Source organism: Cebidichthys violaceus, unplaced genomic scaffold, assembly GCF_023349555.1.
Source record: "Cebidichthys violaceus isolate CVI_PGR_0920_01 unplaced genomic scaffold, fCebVio1.0.p SCAF_11, whole genome shotgun sequence".
Lineage (NCBI taxonomy): Eukaryota > Metazoa > Chordata > Actinopteri > Perciformes > Stichaeidae > Cebidichthys > Cebidichthys violaceus.
Window position 1 is genome coordinate 6,371,511 of NW_027176274.1, and position 20,485 is coordinate 6,391,995.

The 20,485-nt window shown below is 41.9% G+C and overlaps 1 protein-coding gene and 1 long non-coding RNA gene across 5 annotated transcripts; one reads left to right on the top strand and one right to left on the bottom strand.

The window, feature by feature from the left end:
• Positions 1–265: 265 nt before the first annotated feature.
• On the top strand, positions 266–19,365 carry rubcnl (rubicon like autophagy enhancer). Of its 3 annotated transcripts, none has more exons than XM_068702112.1 (17): positions 266–325; positions 2,326–2,437; positions 2,734–3,091; positions 3,814–4,106; positions 5,141–5,238; positions 5,539–5,917; positions 6,495–6,540; positions 6,640–6,745; positions 6,916–7,052; positions 7,163–7,227; positions 7,688–7,727; positions 7,878–7,955; positions 8,225–8,345; positions 9,266–9,327; positions 10,215–10,368; positions 18,485–18,575; positions 18,890–19,365. In XM_068702112.1, the coding sequence occupies exons 1-17, from the start codon at positions 323–325 to the stop codon at positions 18,988–18,990; spliced, it is 2,244 nt and encodes a 747-aa protein (XP_068558213.1). In that variant the 5' UTR covers positions 266–322; the 3' UTR covers positions 18,991–19,365. The 3 variants fall into 3 exon arrangements, with proteins under 3 accessions (XP_068558213.1, XP_068558196.1, XP_068558205.1); XM_068702095.1 differs by lacking the exon at positions 266–325 and adding an exon at positions 2,084–2,197; XM_068702104.1 differs by lacking the exon at positions 266–325 and adding an exon at positions 2,084–2,185.
• On the bottom strand, positions 6,919–11,134 carry LOC137866308 (uncharacterized). 2 transcript variants are annotated; one of them, XR_011102113.1, is made up of 3 exons: positions 11,063–11,134; positions 10,249–10,382; positions 6,919–7,065 (listed from the first exon to the last, which is right to left on the bottom strand). It is a non-coding gene; the product is annotated as an uncharacterized lncRNA (long non-coding RNA). The 2 variants fall into 2 exon arrangements; XR_011102114.1 differs by lacking the exon at positions 6,919–7,065 and adding an exon at positions 9,252–9,320.
• Positions 19,366–20,485: the final 1,120 nt, after the last annotated feature.

Below are 20,485 nucleotides of genomic sequence, written 5' to 3' on the forward strand. Positions count from 1 at the left end.
TTTATAAAAATGTTCCAGATTAAAGAGGAGGCATAAACATTGCCAGTGACATTACATTTCTAACAAAACCTCCACTTTATAGCACATTTATGATCATTTTTGGGTTAATTACTTGAGGAAAGCTCATTGTCATCCAGTGTGACAAGAGCTCTTTGGCGTCTGTATTTATAGAAGAAATACTGCTGCCTGCTCATCCGCAGAAAGTACAAACCACTGTTAAATACAGGAAGTGTCGATAACCAACCGCCTCGCTTCCTTTCAAGACTCGACTCAGTCCCTTCGGCCTCTGACAGGTCGCTGCTTCATTCTGGGACATTACAAAATGGTGAGTAGCCTGGTTTATTTTTGTGGTTTTTAAGATGTTTGGTACTTGTGTTTTGGTCAGTGTTGCTTCGTTCTCTTGTAGAATGCACTTTGCTTTAGTGAATTGGGAAACATGTTGGTACTCACAATCAGAGTCTGCACTCACACAGGAAGCTTTAAGCGAATCAGCCTCTTGAAGTGAGCCTGGTAACATGTTAAACCCAGTTTTACTCTTTGAAAACACTGAATAAAACTGGTGGTTTTGGGGTAAAGAATAAAGACCAAAACACTACCACTGTTCTCAGTCCATAGTCCTATTCAGGTTTTCCATTGATTTGGCAATTCAAATTCTGAAAATGACAGTGTTTTTTTCCTTTCTTCTCTTACAATGTGAGACTTTACGTAATACTTTACATTTTTTAAAGGATATTTTTGTTATTTCGCATTGTTAAAAGTACATAGAGGGCTGAATCTCCAATGAATAATAAAAGGATTAAAATAAGCGAAGGATTAGTTGGATAACCATGAGTAACAATAACTGTGAGTTGTAGGGACAATGTTTTTGGTTGAATTGAATTGTGTACCAAATGTCACGGCGATCCATCAGATCTGTTAATCTATTGATTGATTTGTTACTTTGGTTGAAGGCTTCATCTTTACTGTTTCCCAGCCACTGAACCCGACTGTTTGACCTTTATGTTGTGAAACCAGCTGATGTTTATGAAGCGGTGACACTGTAAGTGTGTGTGTATACTGACTAGAAACATTTTCAAGTTAGAAATGTTCAAATTAAATTTTAAAAAGCCAATCGATCATGTTCTCATGTGGGAGGGGGCCGGGGTGTGTGTGTGTGGGTGGTGGGGGATATATGTCTGTGTGTGTCTGAATGTGTATGAGTATGTCTGAAAATACTGCTGTTAATGGGTCAACAACATATGCCACATTTTACATTTGTTAAATACAACCAAATACACTTGAAAGTAAAATGAATGAATGAAATGAGACAACTGTAACTTTCATGTTCTGCAAAATGACATTCAAACTTTCTTTAAGTTGATAAAACCAAGATTCAGTTCAGACTGCTGCTATCAGATGTCCTCTGACAGGACAGTGTGTGTACTCCCAATTTTATCATCTCTACGTTGTGTTTTACTGACGGCTTTAAAGAGCGCCACCTGAAATCAGCAGAAAGTTGTCAGTTGTTCCAAGGTTGAGGTCAAAAAGCAAAAAACAGAAGTTTACAATCAGGGCCCCCCATCTCTGCATCGACCTGTCAGAGGGGGTTTGGATGTCACACACTTCTTCATACAAATTCCTGAAATATCAGAAGCGCAAGGAAGAGCACTCACATTTTTTAATTTGTGAAAATACTATTAATGGCAGGAGCATAATGCTGATATTGTAGGCTCTTGTTTGAGCTAAAATTCGTAGTTGCACAAGTGCAGATCCTGTGTGACGCCACATTTTCTATGACTAATGTCTGTGATTGTGTGTTGCTCCACACTGGGATGGATTTGAAAAGGTGTGATTGCCAACATTTGTACACGCCGTCTCCAAATGAAGACAAGTTTTTTTTCCAGTGTGTGAATATTCTCCACAATTCCTGCCTGAAGTACCTTCATACTAGTGTCCACATCCTGTCTGATCTCTTCTATTGTGTTCGGTGTAGCTGAGGGCAGTAATGTTCAGACTTGAGACTTTGACTTTGGAGAGCCTTCAAGTTGTTTTATGATCCTGATCAGAATCTATGACCGAGCAGCAGGAACTGCAGCAGCACTGATAAAACTTCCTGCTCACGTCTCCAAACAGAAAAAAAAAAAGACGACAGTTTTGAAAGTCATGAATGTCGTTAGCTATCATCAGTGATCTACTGCCTGAAGATGTAAGTGTTTGGGTAATTTTGGATTCTTACTGCCAAAGCTCATTGCTTTGTTTCTCATCACTCAGGAAGCAATGTCATACCAGGAAGTTTCCTCCAAAGCTGCTGTCATTGGGAAACTTTGTCTCTCCTCTTCTGTGCAGATGGGAAGCTGCGAGGGCATGTCCTCGTCCCTCCACAGATCCAGATATATCAGCTGGTGTGTGGACTCCGCAGAGTCACCAACATTTGCAACTACAGCGAAGAGAGCAACAGGTAAGATCCAACGCACACTGGTTTTTGGAGCTTTGGCGCACCTTTAGGGCTTCTTAAAACTACAGTTACACAGGAAACATCAGGTGTTATATGGCTGCTGAGCCAAAGATGATTCACATCAAAAGCCTGTGCCTGGTAAGCTTTTAATTTGAAATATCTGGAAGTTATTAATCTGGTTCAAACACCAAAAACAAGCTTGAAAGAAACTCCCTCTCACCCCTCAGCAATGACAATCTATGTGCATCTGAAATATGTATTGATAAAATGCATGTCTGTCTCCTCTTTCTCTCTATAAGTCGCTCAGAAAGGATCTTTACACCAAAACCATCAGCCGGCTGGTTCAGGATCAGTGCCACTTCTCCTCCTGTCACCACCAGAAACCAGTGGAGGAGAAACAAACGCAACATTTTCCCATCAACACCCAGAGGCAACGTTCACAAAGGGGACACATCTCGAGGCCTTCACACATTCCCACCCATCCCAGTCGAAGCCACACTCTGGCGAGGATGATGACGGTGAGGAAGGAAGAAAGGGGAGCAAAGAGGAGCTGGAGGACAAAACCTTCTTCCTTCCCAGGAGCAGTCCGGTCATCTCCAGACGCCACAGGACCGTCTCCTGGCATGGAGAGGACACCGGCATGTCTGACCCATCAAGGTAAGGCTTCAAGTAGTATTATCTCAGTGCTCTTCATGTCTATCTATTTACACTTTCTGTTTTCCACAAAAACATTACAATCCTTCCAAATGGGTTCAACACTGAACGCAACAGAAGTTTAATTTGATGACAGTTTGCTGTTCATCCAAGAATCCTTTTTAACATTTAGTTGTAAAATCCTCACTGCGAAATAATGATAACATAAACAAAACAAAAACAGTCTCTTTATTTGACGTTTTGATTCCTGTTTCCTCAAACTGTAGTAAATACTCTGATCTGCATTCTCAGGAAACAAGTCAATGGACAGACGTGGTGTGGACATTCTCAGTACATCATTACATTTTAACAGCAGTTAAGTTTAGTTAGTGTAATTTAGGCAGGCAGATATTAAAGGTATTTCTGAAGAGCGGCTTTAATGTGTTTTTTGGGATCTTTGTGTTGTTGGGGAATAATTAAATGTAGTGTTCATCGTCTCATCTAGACTTGAGGAGTCAACTGTTTGAAAACAATCTGTGGACGTTTGACAATGATTTGTTTTGATTTTCTGATGATAATATGTTGAGTTTGCTTTTTAATGAAGACATTTTTGTCAAGGCAGGCTTTGGAGAAATCCAACATCCTAGGACATTTCTTTCATGGAAATGTAATGTTTTCCAATTGAATTTGTGGAATATATTATGATTTGTCATATGGCCACCCTGTGTTTTTTGTTGTTTGGACAGAAACATGATTTCTTCTAGCTTGGACTCCCGATCTCCTGCTTCTGGTTTGCTGTCTCTGGATCACTGTGGGTGCCCAACTGTCACCAGCATGGTGGATCTGGGATCCAAACCGAGCTCCTGTCCCCACCCGTCCCCTCTTCAGAAGGACAAGAAGCCGCTCTGCGTCTCTGCCTCGTCGCATCTGAACCGACTCCTCAGCCCTTGGGTCCACCGTCCTTTCAGCGGACAGCAGGGATTGGCTGAGGAGGACAGGGGGCGGGGGCTAACCAGCTGTGATGCCTCTCACTCAACAGGTAGAATAGGTTTAATCATTACAGGTGTATCTACAGAGCCTGTAATGGCAGTGTTTATATGCACAGAGTCCACCTGCTATTTCCCAACCCTCCCACCATGGTTATGATCTGATTAAGATCAGTTTGATAGTCTGAAACCAATAAACCAGCTCATGTGTTTGAGCAGCATGTTGTTTCTAATTCAAGGGAAAAAATGATTGCCATGGGAACCGTCTTATGAAATCATGTTTTTGTCAACATGAAAATTCACCCAAATAATAAAATCAAAAAGATGAGAGTGGTAAGGTGGTGCTGCCACATTAACCCTGTTGTCCCAAAGTAATTTTCCAGTCAAAGTGTTGGATCTACTAAAGGCCAAACCAAGGAGTTCAACTAAGTCTGGCTCGTTTTAACTCATCTGGCTCAACTCAGCCAACATTCAATCATGTGAACAAGGTCATGTTAGATCTGTGTTTGCTGCTGGGAGAGGACAGCTGTGGAAACTACTGTATATAAAGTATACAAGTATACATATGAAGACGCCATGCTGCTCTATTAGAAACAAAATGAGGATGCTAACATTCTCACATAGCTAGCACGTTGTTGCTACCACCGTTTTGCAGGTATTTGGTCACAAACTAAAGTATTGGGCAAACTAAGGGCTGGGGATCAAAGTTACAATTCGTCCTCTAGGGACCATGAACGTGTGAAATAAATTGCTCCGCAATCCATCCAATACTTAAATAAAAAAAAAAAGCTAAACTGTCACCCTCATGGTGATGCTAGAGAAAAAGTCAGGGGATCACTGAAGTCAGTATGATTCATCCTCTGGGAACATGAATGGTTCATGGATAAAAAATGACTTCATGGTTCTGGTGAGGCCTCACCTGAGCCAGTTGTCTGTGTACTTTTTCCCCTCTAATTGTTTAGGGTCGCGGTCTGGAATCTTCTGTACCATTAAACACTAGAGAAATTAATTTGATTGATTGTTGATTTAACTATTAATTGAAGTTGAATTTGAAGTACTCTTTTCACGTGTGTATTTGTTTTGTCAGGACTCTCTATCTCAACACAGCACAGCAAAGAGAAAAGATGCAGTGGTCTCCCAGAATTCTCTGCAGACATCTTTAAGACCAGATGCGATCTGGAAAAGGTGCGTTAGATCCCGGAACTGTACAGTTATTATGTACTTATTATAGATGAAACAATTTAAAATCTGATTAAAATGATTAACAGTGTCAAGTTATGTTGAGTTCAATTTGTCAAGTTAAGAGAGCTATTTTTTGGCATGGGAAAATATCCATGTTTGCTGTCAGACTTTAATCTCTTAATCCCTCTGCATAAATGAAAATGACCATCTCATCTGCCTCTGGATGGATAATACACTGTCAGTGTGTCAATAATGATGACAGTGCTGTTTCACCAGTGTCTCTATGAATGACTGTGTGTGCAGGAGAATGCTCATTTCATTGTGGTGGACATGATGCTGGAGGTGCTGGAGGGTGTCAAATGGACCCTGAGCTCCGATCAATGGACTTCCACGCTGGACACGCATCAACACTCACACGGCAACACGTGCACACACAGAGACACAAGCTCGGCAGAGGACATACCACCACATGGACACAAACAGAGATGTAAAGCAAGCAGACACACACAGACCGGTGATCCTCAACCGGAGACTGACAAGATATCAGATAGAAACACACACCTCTCTTATGTACACACACACCAACACACACGGGATGAAGACGAGGAGGAAGCAGTGAATCACGAGGCTGAACATTCGCCAAAGACTTTCTCCATCCTCTCCTCTGACAGTGGATTTGAAGGTAGAATTACTAAAAAAAAAAGAGTTACGATCTTTATTTTTAATAGCATGTTTTATTCTTATTTTGTTACAGCATTTTTTACTCCACCTTTATCCGCTGCAACATTGAACTGATGAACCCGTTAAAACATCAATAATTATCATCCAATTACATAATATGTATTATTCCTGCATGAGCCAATCTGCATAATGAGTACTATAATCTTTTAATCAATTAACAATGTTGATGCTGGTACTTTTGTACTTTTGCTTAACGATTTTGAATGCATCACTTCTACTTGTACCATAGTTCTTATACAGTGTGGTATTACTAAACTTACTTGAGTAAAGGATTTGAGTACTTCTTCCGCCACAGATTTTTACATCCACAGTAACTTGTAAGCACTGGTGGAATTTTGCACATTGCACCTTTAAGTCATTAGACAGTGTTCTTATGTATTTAAAGCACTTTTATCTACAGCTGTTAAAAAGTGTGACCATGTTAACATTGTCATATTAGGGGATGCATTATAACTAAATGAGTAACATTGCATCACATATGATTTCAACATTCCTGAATTTATGTGTTTTAATTTCAGACTATGGAGTCAAAACTACGCTGACATCGAGAGAGTCTCTCAGAAAGTAAGAAAAAACACCCAAATGACCATGTGACTGTCTAAATCTATACTTGTGTTCAGATTCTGTACGTCCTGAGTCAATCTGTGGTGTCCCATGATGCAGTGCAGAGTGGCTGGCCCAGCAGTTGGTGCTGGAGTTCAAGAGGAGCTGGCTTCCTTCCCATGAGCCTCGGCGTGGACGGCTGAGCCTCCGTAGCTCGCTACAGGAGGTGAGAATACATTACAACGACCGATATGCCAATCAATACAGAAAAACGTGTATTTCAACAAGCAAAACGTAATATTTTCTACCTTTGCTTTCTGGCTATCCTTTGTCTCTAGCCCCAAACCATGAGAGCCAATATTGATCTTTCCCGTCTCTTCTCTCTCTTTGTGCCAGTTGCCAGGTACTGGAGGTGTGGCAGTGAGCAGCGGCAGCCTGGCAGATGAGATCAGACTGAGGACCAGGATGAGAGGATCCCTGAGCTGGGCCCCACCACGCTTCCAGATCATCTTCACTGTTCAGCCGACCAACAGGTGGTTATTACGTCTTATAAAATAGATACACAGAAATAGAAACAAGATGGATGAATGGATGGTTGGATAGATGGATGTGGACATTCACAGTTGACTATTTCCTTCTCCAGACGCAGTGAAGTAGTGGCTCTGCAGCACTTCCTGTGTGCAGGCTGTGGGACAAAGGTGGAGCCTAGTGAGTATTCATAGAATCCATTCAGCTTCAGCTTCAGTGGAGTGAAAACAGTGAAGTTCACCCAGAAAGAAACTAAAATAGAAAATGTACAGTTATTGTATGCACTGGAGTTTTCTTTTTAAATATGGCCACTAGGGGGCAATGAATTCAGAGATTTTACATTCTACACACACAGCTTCAAATTGTGATATACCAAAGAATTTTAAGAAATAAAACAAAACATCTTTTTAATATGGTTTATTGTATGTATAGTATTGCCCAGTTCACTGTCCAAATATTATAACACATATTACATTATCTCACAAAGTTTGTGCTAAACTAAAAGCATGTGGACACAAACAGGCCTCAGCTGGTTTTTAATGTCTTTACACAGTAACTTGACAACATTCATCAGAAGTATGAGTTGATGAAAAGCATGTCTGAGTTCTGACTCTCTCTCTCTCTCTCTCTCTGCTACCAGGGTACATCAAAAAACTCCGGTATTGTGAATATCTTGGCAGGTACATAGTACAAAATACAAAATCACATACAATACTGTGCTGCTAGCATGAATAATAAACAATTCTCTAACATGAAAGGCTTATTGTCTCTAACAAAAATGAATCCAATTGTTGTAGTTGGATGATTTAATAATTCTGATTCATTTTCAGGTATTTCTGTGACTGCTGCCACGGCGGATCTGAAGCTGTGATTCCTGGTCGACTTCTGTCCTGCTGGGACTTTGGCAGGTAGTAAAACCACTAATAAAACTCCTATCCTATATGCTAATATCATTATCGATTTGAATGTAGTAAAAAACATTAATAAATAAATATCAATACAGCTTCAATTCTAAGACGAGTGAATATTACTATCAATCCAATCAAAGCATTATTATTCATACAACTTGATACAATAAACTGAGGACAAACTGCTGGACTAATCAGCTCAGTGGGAGAAAGACCATGTACACTTTGATTCTTCATAAAAATCAGTCATAATAACATTAATATTGCAGATACCCTGTGAGTGATTTCTCCAAACAACTGCTGGATTCAGTTTGGCATCAGCCTCTGTTTGACCTGACCTGCGTCGGTAAGACACTCTACAGCAGAGTGAAAGAGCTGGACAAGTTCAGGGTGAGTTAAAGACTGAATTATTGTTATTATTATGACTATTATGATTATTATTATTATCATGGCCGTTATTATTTGACATCATCTCCTGTTCACAGAGACCTGGATAAACCCTGGTTTAGATAAAGAAGCTCAGTTACTACTAAGTTACTACTTTAGTATTTCCTCTTCATAATACTTTATACTTTCACTCCACAACATTTATTGACAGTTATGGCAACTTTTCAGATCAAGATTTTACCTTAAAAAAATATACATTTATGATTTACAATCCATTCAAGATAAATCCAATGATTCTTAACCTTTTTGTCTTGTGTGTAGTTGTGTTTCACTTGGCTCAGAGCAATCAGTTGCACCAAAGAGACATTTCTCCTCTAAACTGGTCAAATGATCCGTCGGTCACAAAAAATCACTTCAACTTTTTGTATCAGAACTTATGTCTTGGTCTTTCATCTCCCATCAATCATCTCACGACCCCTCAGATTTATCTGGTGACCCTTTGGAGGGGCGCGACCACAAGGTTGCGAACCACTCGACTAAACCAGCTAAATACAGCAGCTGAATATAAAACAGTTAAAACTAGCTCCACCTTGGTAACAAACTAATAATCTCACAGGAGTCATTTTACTTCATTTTATTTGACACTTTCAGCTGATACTTTTACTGATGCACTGTAGGAATTTAATGCAGTACTTGTAATGAGGTATTTTTACATTGTTGGTACTTTTACTTAAGTACAAGATCAACATACTCCACCGGCAAAGAGCCAGTGAAATATTCTTGATTTCTCTTTTTTAAGCAGATCCAGCACAAATACCGCAGCAGCTAAGATGAATTTCAATTTTATTTTGTTATTTCTTTTGACTTTCTTTTGTTTCCTTCTTTATTTCCTTCCTTCCTCCCCCTCTTCCTGTCTCCTTCAGGAGCTCCAGGAACAGCTGATGTGCATCAAGAAGCTGCTGTCAGCCTGCAGACTATCTGGAAGGTAGACGGAATATTTATTACACAACCACTGGATTAAGTATTATTGTGATACTTGTTTAAAGATTGTAAACTACAGCAGTGTTGCAGACTTCAAGAATCAACTCAATCTTTTTAGATACATCACATTAAGTTGAATTAGGATTTGAAAAAGCCACTGTGTGAAGGACTTGAAAACATTTTACTTTAGCGCTATCAAGTGGCAGTATCAAATACAAAACAGCGGCATAGAGCCAATGTTTCACAAACAAAACATGTTTTAAATCACATTGACATTCTAGATACAGTGACTTTAAAGGATATTCATTGTTTGAATGATGAAAAGTTCCCAATTGTAGGTTTCAATTGTGGATCCCCATATCACCATGCATATTTATTTATGAAGTGCATTGAGAATCATCTGCTGGGAGGATAAGCAGCAGCATTTACATATTCAAAGTGCCCAGAAATCTCTGCAGCCATATTAAGTATTTGAGTCATAGGTCAAGATAACTTGAATACAGGTACAGAGTACAAACAAAATGTAATTATTGCACAGTCCAGTCAGAGGATCATAAAGGAGAAGAAACACATCTGGGTCACACACTTCAACACATAGAAATAGTTAAAAAAAATCAATAAAAGTACAACAATAGATGTAAAATAATACTGAGAATAATACTGAGGTGACCTATTTGGAGACCAGGTATAGCAAAATTTTACCTGTGAGCTCAGCAATGGTTTCCTACGATATATTTTATGGAGTCTGGTAATGTTTTGACCTGTTGTGGCAGAAAGGACTCAGACAGACTCTCCAGCATGACAGAAATGCTCAACCAGAAACCCACAAACAAGATATTCTCCATCAAGAGGAATCAGTTTTAGCGTGTTTTTTGTGCGGTTCTGTCTCAGGGTGATGGCTGAGTTTGAACAGCTTCCTGCTCACCTGATGGAGCAGCCGCACCTCTTCTCCATGGATGACCTCTCGAGGGTGAAGAAGGGTCAGCTTGTGGTGCAGGGCAGAGCGGTGCTGCACTCTGCCATCGATCACGTTGAAAACTGTGAGGTCAGTCCGAGGCGCTGTGAGAGGGGGCATGATTTCTCTTTAAATCTATAGAATATACATATAGTATATTTCTAACGCAGCACATTATTATTGGTCCTCAATCTTCATGATATGAGATAATGAAGGTCTGCAGATGTTTTATCACCACTGGCCCAAATATGGGACAAGGTTTTTGTCCAACCAAAGCCAAAGCAACACCGGACTGGCTTAAAAACAGCAATGATAACGTCCTGGTGTCCAGATTTTGGGATTAACATTAAAACCAGATACACCCGAGGGTCCCCCATTTGGACGCAGAGTACATCAAAACTTAGAGAGTTTTGTGTTAAAAGTAACTGGCAGAGAACCCACGAAGAACGAATATAGTGATGTTATAGTTCTGCAGAAACCTCAGCGTCCTGGGAACAACATGAACTAGGTCACTTCTACATGAGACAAACACATCTCCCATCAGCCAAGCAAACAAATAACAAAATATCATAAATCATACTCGATATGACTGGGACAGACCGGAGAAAAAGGCTGCTACACTCCGTTAGCAACGTGCTACCTACGAACATGCAGCATGAAAAAGCACGAGCGCCTGACGGAGATTACGGACATAGTTTCCATTTCTCTCCCCGGTAAACCATCGCAGAGATATTCAGCTTCGAACACAAAAAGTCACACAGCTTTCATCGAATATTGTACTTACTTTTGGTCGAATCTCAGCGAAAAAATGGAATATCTCCGTACTTCCAACGCATGTTTGTCCAGCTGCTGGTGCTCCGTGTGAATCCGTTCGATTCGTGTCTCTCCGACACTCCTCGGATTCTTGGGAGGGTTGGAAGCTCAGCAAATCAGATTTCAGAGCTGGACCTTTTTGAGCTTTATTGGCTAATAGTGCTGTCAATCATCTAGCTTTCAATTCCAGGCAATTCTATTGGCTCCTACGGTTCGAAGGATGTCTCAATGGTGAAAATCGGAGAAGGGGGGGCTGAGATACAGCCCTGAACAGAGAGTCGAAGCAGGATTTGACCTTAAACTAAATAACTAAAAAGGGCATAGAAAGAGCTTAAAACACTCAAAAAAGGTCCAATCTTCGGTCTATTGATTCAATGAACATCATGAGTGATACATAGAAGTGATATAGAGTGTTTTTGAATTTTAAAAATACTTTTTTATTCAAATCTTGGAGTATTTGATCAGTTTTCTAATTTGAAATGCTCTATATTTCATAAATGTTTCACTGTATCTATGTATAGCTGTGTATATAGAGCCTATATCAGTTGTTCTAAGAGCCCAGCATATTAAAAGTCTTGGATACCCATACTTTCCAAAAAACAATACCCTAAAAGTGCTGTTTTTCAAGATCGAGCTTTTGAGTTTTCCAAGTTCTGCTGTGTTCCATCCTTATCTTATGTGAACCAGTAACATGTATTCTGATAGTTCCATGATTTTTCTCATCTCAAAAATATATTAAAAAAGTTTTTTTTTTTTTTTTTTTATACAATTAATTAGGTATTTCTTATCTTTATTCGAGCTGAGGCCTGCAAATAGGCCTCGTTTTTAAAAGGTTAAAGGGGGAGGCGGGGAATAAAATACTGACTGTGTGACTGTGTAAGAGGATATGGTCTGTAATAGATGTAGACAATCAGCAGGGGAATGGTTTTAATCTTTTTTTGTCATTATATTGCTTCCCAAATGCACCTATATGTTACCCTCATGTTATGAGCTGATAAACACAAATAAAAGCAGCTCTTCCCCACTGGGGTGTGGGGTAAAAAATGACCCAGATACTGTGGTGCTCTGGATGGGACTAAAATCCCTGACCAGAGAAGGTAACATTAGAATACCCCCACCTCTCTCAGAGAAATGAATCCAGTCTGAATGGTGCTCAATTCAGAATTTATGATAAGACTTCAAAAAGGCAATCTCACGCAGAGCTCGAGCAGTTCAGAAGTGCAAACAAGTAGTTTGCTTTTTATATTTGTAATTCATTTAGATGGCTTTGGACAGATGTGTTTTCACTTTGACACTAAAGGTATTGAAAACCTATTTTTGTAGTCTTCTCATGGTCTTACATTGGAGATTTACAAGATTTCTTAAACTTATTTCTGTTTTTGTTATTGGATTTTTCAACTGGTTTGAAGTGGTCAGGATTCAGTTAGAAAAAAAACAGTGATGTAATTTATTTCCATGAGCCAATCCGGATTTACTCACATGTGAATCAAACCCTGAGGACACAGTTGGTGGGATGTTATTGACTGGTAAATGATAAGTTCACAATTTTTCAAATATGTTTGAAAACACTATTCAGGTGCCCAACTGAACATTAAAATAGAGTGACCATTCCCTCTGTTCATACTGGCTGTTGTGAATTCTTCACGGACAGAGACGATACGGTTAAGACGCTTTTATTCTGAAATTTTATTTTGACTTTGGGAACTGTTTCCGCTTCCGGTTGCGCTAATCGTTGATGCTACGTAGTACCATCAACGATACGTAGTACCGTCGGTACAGTCAGATCGAGTCATTGATGATATAAGTCATAGTATTGTAACTTCGGACTTATGTGGCGAAATTGTTCCGTTTGTAGTTGCATTTATGCTCTTAAGTGTATTTACTGTCAGTAAGACTTTGTTATGCAATTAGCCGTTCAAATAGTAGCCCAAAGTTGAGCTAAGTGACTAACCTGGCGAGCGAGCCTGTATTCCTGTGAATGTATGTGTATTAATGCTTTAGTTAAGGGTTTACTATTGCTTTCTGTGTTTATTTCAGAAAGTTGTTCAAACTCATTCAACATTGTGCAACATCTTTCACCATCTGTAACCAAGCTATAACACTGTATGCCAGACTCAATACAGTAATGTGTGGAACAAACAGATGTCTGCGTGTTTTCTAACTGGAACCCTGTAGTGGTCAATATTCAGCTTTACACCAGTCTCTCAAGGGGGTCGAATCCCCAACAAATGATCCTTCAAGCCGGATTAATTGACTACTACAGAAGATGGCATCTGGAGATAGATCTACCCATCAGCCTCATTTCGAAGATCAGCAGCGTCATGTGAGACATCATCGCGTCCCCAAACATCTTGAGGACTATGTCCTTGCATACAATCCACAGCGACCTGCCCTTTCCTCCAACTGCAACGCTGTTTGATTTGCGCGCGCGTGAATCTCATTTGCGCTCTCAAATTTTTACAGTGATTTGCCTTCATACTCACGCCCCTTCCAGCTATGGCCCGCCTCACTATGCTACAGTGCCGTCATTAATACCACCACTTCAGCAGAATCTGTCCCCAGAAGTAATTCATCTCCAGCTCATCAGATGCAGCTACCATCAGGTCAGACTGTGACCCCATACAGCTCTGGTCTGCCACACTGCTCTGCATATGGTGTGCCAACACCCAAAATCCCAGACTTCTCCACTGACAGCGAAAGGGAGTTCACTAACCTGAAGCTAGCTGTAGACAACCTGCTCGAGCCTCATACGGAACTGTCTGAGAAGTACAAATATCACGTGCTACTCGAACATCTTAAACTGCCCGAGGCACAGATGATTGGTCAGTCTTGCCACCACCATCCAAACCCATACTCAGCAACTATGCAAGCCTTGCAGCTACAGTATGGTCAGCCACACCAGCTGGAGCTGAACTGCTGCTCTCATGTTGACCGCTTACTTAGTAAGCTACTCAAGTACCATAGAGATGGGTTTATTGAGTATTTACAGGTTCAGGGAAAGCTGAATAGCACAAGTCTCAACCCCTACAACCTACAAGATCTCAATGGATGGCTTCAAGGTAAAGGTCAACAGCAGCGCCTGTCCAGCAGATTGGTGCAGCGCTACCAAACAGGACAACCCCAAGTAAATGGGAGGGAGAAGATCACCTCAAAAGGCAAAGGTCAAGGTGTCTCTGTATATCACAGTACAGAGCCCCTGCCGCAGAGTCCCTCCAGTAACCACACACAATCCAAGAAACCATTCAAAATACAATGCCTCTTCTATGACAGCAAAAAACATTATATTAGTCGCTGTCACAGTATCAAAGAGCAGTCAGCGGTTGATCTGGATAAGTGGATAACAGAGGGAAGGCGCTGCTGGAAATGTGCACGTACTCATGTGCCTGAGTCGTGCAACCTCAAGAAACCCTGTAGTGACTGCAATGGTATTCACCTCCAAGTCCTTCATGGTGTAGCACAGCGTTGAACCATCAACTCGCAGTCAGGGGCCACAGAAAGCAGAGTCTACCTGACACCCAGCATTACATCAAGCAAAGTACTGCTGAAAGTAGTCCCCATCCTGCTGCACGACAATTCCAAGTCTATGGAGACCTTTGCTATCCTGGATGATGGCGCACATCATGGACTATCATCCTGCCACGGGCCGCCCAACAGCTCCAGTTGACCGGTAAGTCAGAGACTCTTTCCCTACGCACAGTGCGGACAGACCTTACGCAGCTACAAGGGTCAAAGGTCAACTTTGAAATCTCCCCCAGAGATAACCCACAGAAGTGCTACAAAGTGCAGGGAGCATTTACAGCTGAAGGCCTAGACCTAGTAGAGCAGACCTACCCAGTGCAAACACTCCAAAAACAACACACTCACCTGTGCGGGATCCCATTGAAGTCTTTCTTTAACGTTCGTCCAATGGTGTTGCTTGGATCAGATCACGCACATCTGATTACTGCCACTAAGCTGGTACGTAGAGGAGCAAACAGTGGACCTGTTGCCATCCACACTGCCCTCAGATGGGCTTTCTAAGGTGCTGAAAGGTGTGGATCCCAGCCAACTGCAGTGCAACAATGTCTTTTCACCACAGTTGTTCCTCCTAATGACCTTCTGTGCCGAAACGTAGAGAAGTTATGGCAACTTGACGTTCTGCCCTTTCGGAACAAGAAATTGGTAGTTTGTTCCTGTGAGGATCAAGAAGCCATGAACCTCTTAGAGACAAAGTCGCAGAGGGTCAACACTGAAGGAGTTCAACGCTATGCAACCCCTCTCCTGAGGAGGAGAGGAGCCCCTAAACTGAACAGTTCGACTGACTCAGTCATAGCACATCTGCGAGCCACAGAGAAACGGCTCAAGAAGGATCCGGAGAAGGCAGCTATCTTTTTGGAGGAGATTGGCAAGCTTATCCAGGGCCGGTTACGTCAAGAAGCTTCTGACTAACGAAGTCAACCAGTCTGAGGAGGCATGATATCTCCCCCATCACCTTGTGTGCCACAACAAGAAGCCACGACTGGTCTTCAACTGCTCCTACAGTTATCAGGGTGCCTCAATGAACGACCAGCTGCTACCTGGACCCACGTTGGGGCCCTCGCTGCTAGGTGTCCTCCTACGATTCAGACAACATCAAGTTGCTGTCAATGGAGACATCCGTGCAATGTTCCATCAGGTTCGTCTTCTGCCTGAGGACCGACCACTCCTCCGGTTCATCTGGAGGAACCTGCACTGTGAAGACCCACCAGATGTGTACGAATGGCAGGTGCTGCCATTTGGCACGACCAGCAGCCAAACCACAGCCGCTTGGCCAGCCTCTCCCCAAAATGGGACCCCTCAACCTGCTTAGTCTGAGTAGGAGGGAGGCTGCGAAGGCTAAAGAACACAGGCCTAGACCAGATCCATCCGATTGTGCTCGATCCAAAGCACCCAGCAACAAAGCTCCTCATCAAACACATGGACAATCGTCTGCTTCATCCAGGTACGGAGCGGGTGTATGCAGAACTGCAAAGGCAGTATTGGATCTTGCGAGGACGACAAGCTGTCAGACACCATCAGCTCAAGTGTCCATGCTGCCAACGCTGGCGAGCTCAGCCCAAGGTCCCACAGATGGCGGACTTGCCACCACAGCGCATCCGGCTTCTCTGTCCACCTTTCTATTCAACAGGTGTCGACTGTTTTGGCCCTTACCTGGTCAAGATAGGCAGGAGAACCGAAAAGCGCTGGGGTGCCATCTTTAAGTGTCTCACGACCCGCGGCATACACATTGAACTCCTCAACTCTCTGGATGTAGACGCCTTCCTCCTTGGTCTTCGTTGGTTCATCGCGAGGTGAGGCAAACCGAAGGAGATACTGTCAGACTGCGGTACCATTTTCCGTGGCGCTGAGCGAGAACTCCGTGAGACCTTCGCAGCTATGGAACCACAGTTGAAGGAACAGCTGATGGAATACCAGATTGACTTCAAGTTCAACCCACCGAGCACTCCTCACTTCGGAGGAGTAGGGGAGAGAGAGGTTTGTTCCATAAAGGCCGGCCTTCAAGTTGCAGTTGGGAGCCAGTCAGTCTCTGAAGACGTCCTCTACACAACCTTAGTGGAGGTCGAAGGGATCCTAAACTCAAAACCACTAGGTTATGTGTCAGTTGATGTCGCTGACCCCATCACTCCTAACATCCTCCTCATGGGACGGTGGGATGTATCGTTGCCTCAAGTGGTCTATGACCCCGCAGGCATGTGAAGGCGGAGATGGCGCCACTGTCAGATGCTTGTGGACCAGTTTTGGATCCAGTTCACCCGGAACTATTTGCCCACTCTTCAGACACGGCAGAAGTGGCAGAAGGCCGCTGATAACATCACTGTGGACTCAGATGTTCTGATCGTTGACCCATCGCTTCCTAGGGCTCAGTGGCCCATTGGGAAAGTTTGTAAGACAGTTCCTAGTCAAGATGGATGTATCAGGACCACAGAGGTCCTGGTGAACGGTAGCGTCTACACAAGACCAGTTGCTCGTCTGATTCAGCTCCCTGAGCTCAAGGATGATGCTAATGATGCATGAAGAATTCCTGTTATTACATATTTGCTGCTCAAATGTGGGGGCGGCTGTTGTGAATTCTTCACGGACAGAGACGATAAGGCTTTGCTAATGTTGGGAAAGGGTCTCAACTCTCTCTTAGACAAATGAAGGCCGCATGTCTCCTACTGCTGCATCTTTTGTCAGCAGAGCAGGGCCAAAAATCAGGTGGTCCAAGTTAAAATCAAATCAAAAGATATTTAATAACAAACAGAAGCTATACAATTACAAACTGAAGTACACTATCAATAACAAAACAAACATATACTATACATTTCATGAAAGTGAGGCCCCGTCCGGGCCACGAGACATGTCTGCATCATGGTCAGGAGGAGGTCTGATTCTGAGGCCCTGTCCGGGCCACGAGACAGATACGTATATCTGCATCGTGGTCAGGAGAAGGTCTGATTCTGAGGCCCTCTCCGGGCCACGAGACAGATACGTATATCTGCATCATGGTCAGGAGAAGGTCTAACTCTCTCCTCCGATTTACAGTCCTTTTGTCCCCCCAAAGTTACATTCCTCAGCCTATCGATCAGCTCCACGATTGGCTGAAATCTGATAAGCTCCCCCTTGGATCCTGACCCATTGTCCCGGGCAGACACCTCTGTCAACTACCTTCTTCACACCTCACATTCCTCAAACCCCCCTCACAGACACTCAATATACATACAATTCCTCACACTAATACTTCGATTCTGTAATTTGTTTTCTGTGTTTATTTCAGAAACTTGTTCAAACTCATTCAACATCTTTCACCATCTGTAACCAAGCTATAACACTGTATGCCAGACTCAATATAGTAATATGTGGAACAAACAGATCTCTGCGTGTTCTCTGACCGGTACCCTGTAGTGGTCAATATTCATCTTTACACCAGTCTCTCAAGGGGGTCGAATCCCCAACACTGGCCATTAAAATCGTCATGTCAAAATTGGCAAGCTAGCTAGCTAGCCAGCTGTCTGCTAGTTAGCCAGCTAGCTAGCTTTAACGCTACACTGGTTACAGAAAAAAAGCCGAACAATCATGTTGTTAAATGTTACTCATTAACTCTGGCTCTCTACGCTTGGTTACGCCACTACTCCACTGCTTGTTTTAGTTATTACTGCAAAACCTCATCTCAGTGAGTCCGCAACTTGCCTTAAGTCGGTTTAGTTTATACAAAAGTTAGCTTTCAAAAATGGTCGCAATGGCAACATAGAACACTTATACATTAATTTGAAAAGGATTGTCTGTTTTACTCCTATTTTATTTCTATGATCAGCACATATTTGTTTTTGAGGAGGAAAACTCTTCACACTCACTGTGAATTTTTAACAATTCTCCTGACTTTTTTTTCACACAGTTGTGTCTGGCCCGAGGTTTTATCTGTGAGTTCTGCAGAGAAAGAGACATCATCTTTCCTTTTCAGGCGGACATATGCAGGCGATGTCCAGGTAAGCACTGCCACATGATTAATTTTTAAATAAACAAGGTGTGCAGGATAAAGAGCTGATGAAAAAGCTGGTGATGTAAAATGGAGGCAAATAAAATACACTGAATTTATAATATATCTTAATGCTGACAAGTTCACCATATCAACTGAAAAGGTGATATATCAGTGTTTTATGCCGGGGACTGGATTCAAAAAAGAGTTTAAATTTGAAGAAATGGCTTAAAAACAGTATTATTGTTATATTCACAGTTTTGGGAATAAATGGGGAAACAGTGACACAGGGCAGAAATGATAAACCTGCTTCTTTTTTTACAGTGTGCAGGACGTGCTTTCACAAACACTGTTTTGTGGAAAAGAAGTGTCCGAAATGTGCACGGATCCAATCACGGAAAAAAAACGTCCAGTCGGATCCATGAAGGGACAACCCAGCACCAACCTTTATGATTCAGCTGCATACTGAAGCATTTCTTTACTCATCCCCTCTAAGTGCATAACGATATCTTAATTTCTATAATCAGGGACAACAAACACTCAATGTCTGAATCAATCTCAAATATTTCATGTTTCCTGTGGAAATTAAATTGTCATGAGAGTGATTCTTTACCTCAAGCCACAAAACACTTCTGTGCAACCGTTTTAAAATATCAGCTTTCTTTTCTTGTTGTATGTATGGATGTATGAGTGTCTGCATGGTGTTTCTCAGAGTAACACTGATGAACTGCAGTAAGAGACAAAGTATACCAGCTCTGGACATTTTAATTTATCAGACTTTAATTAAATGCTATGTTTATTTCCTGAGATAATTGTTTTTTCTTTTTTTTATGCCTCCGTGCCAGCCGACATGACAAAGGCATTATGTTTTTGGGTTGTCCATCTGTCCATTCTCTTGAACGCCTGGATGGAAATTTCTTCAAATTTGGCACAAACCTCCACCTGGACTGGAGGATGAACTGGTTAGAATTTGGTGGTCGAAGATCATAGTCCCACGTCTCTGGCCATAACTCTAAAAATCATATGCTCAGTGGCAAACTCAAGGCTTCATAACAGCAGTCCACAAACCAATGAGTGAAGTCACAACGACTATGTCCAATTCTTATATACAGTCTATGGTAGTAACAAAAGTTGATCAGGGAGCAACATAGAAAGTGCTGAGATCACATATTGTGTATCCTAACTTGAGAAACCTAACAAAAGGTATAACGAACAACCACAGTGATAATGCATTCAACCATATGGTAGCAATAAGAAAAACTGGATTTAAAGAAATGTAGTCTTAAGCAAGTTAAATGAGACATAAATTAGTTGCTGTGGTGACTTAATGAGCAGATCTTAAAAAGAAGAGCAAAACCTCACCTCTCTCGATCGTGTTTGTTTGAGTAAATGTCCGTTTACTTAGTGAGGTCCCATGAGATTTAATTATTTCTCAGTGAGCAACATTTTGCAGCCCATCAGTTGCTCCTAATGGCAAGGTGTCGAAACCCTAAAGACAGGAAGCTTGTTCACACCTGTATTGATTAGTCAGATGATGACATCTCAACCTCTGAGGTGTCACTGCAATCAAAGGTGTTGAGAAAAACAAGCTTTAGCATCAACACATGATGCAACTATTATTGAACAGAGACTGCCTTTTATTTTATGTCCCAGCAAGAACTCTAGTGTTCCATAAGAAATGTAGTGAGGCTGCTTTCTGTTTTTGAGGCTCTGTTCAACAGTGAACACCTGAGGATTACGATATTGTAACCCTAGTTCTGTACGCACAGGCTTCGGTGCAATACAACCCCCATTTTCACCAGTCCTGTATCATTCCAGCGAGCACAGACCCTGAAAAGAAGACCGACATGTCCAAGACATAGAATCGTATGAATGGACAAGGCATTGATTATGACGCCGCTGTAGATATGTTCTCGACAG

Coding starts and splice junctions, on each gene's coding strand:
- rubcnl (XM_068702095.1), top strand. CDS start 2,147: ATGTCGTTAGCTATCATCAGTGATCTACTGCCTGAAGATGTAAGTGTT. Junction 5,239..5,538: donor CCAGATGCGATCTGGAAAAG/GTGCGTTAGATC, acceptor CTGTGTGTGCAG/GAGAATGCTCATTTCATTGT. Junction 7,728..7,877: donor TATTGTGAATATCTTGGCAG/GTACATAGTACA, acceptor ATTCATTTTCAG/GTATTTCTGTGACTGCTGCC.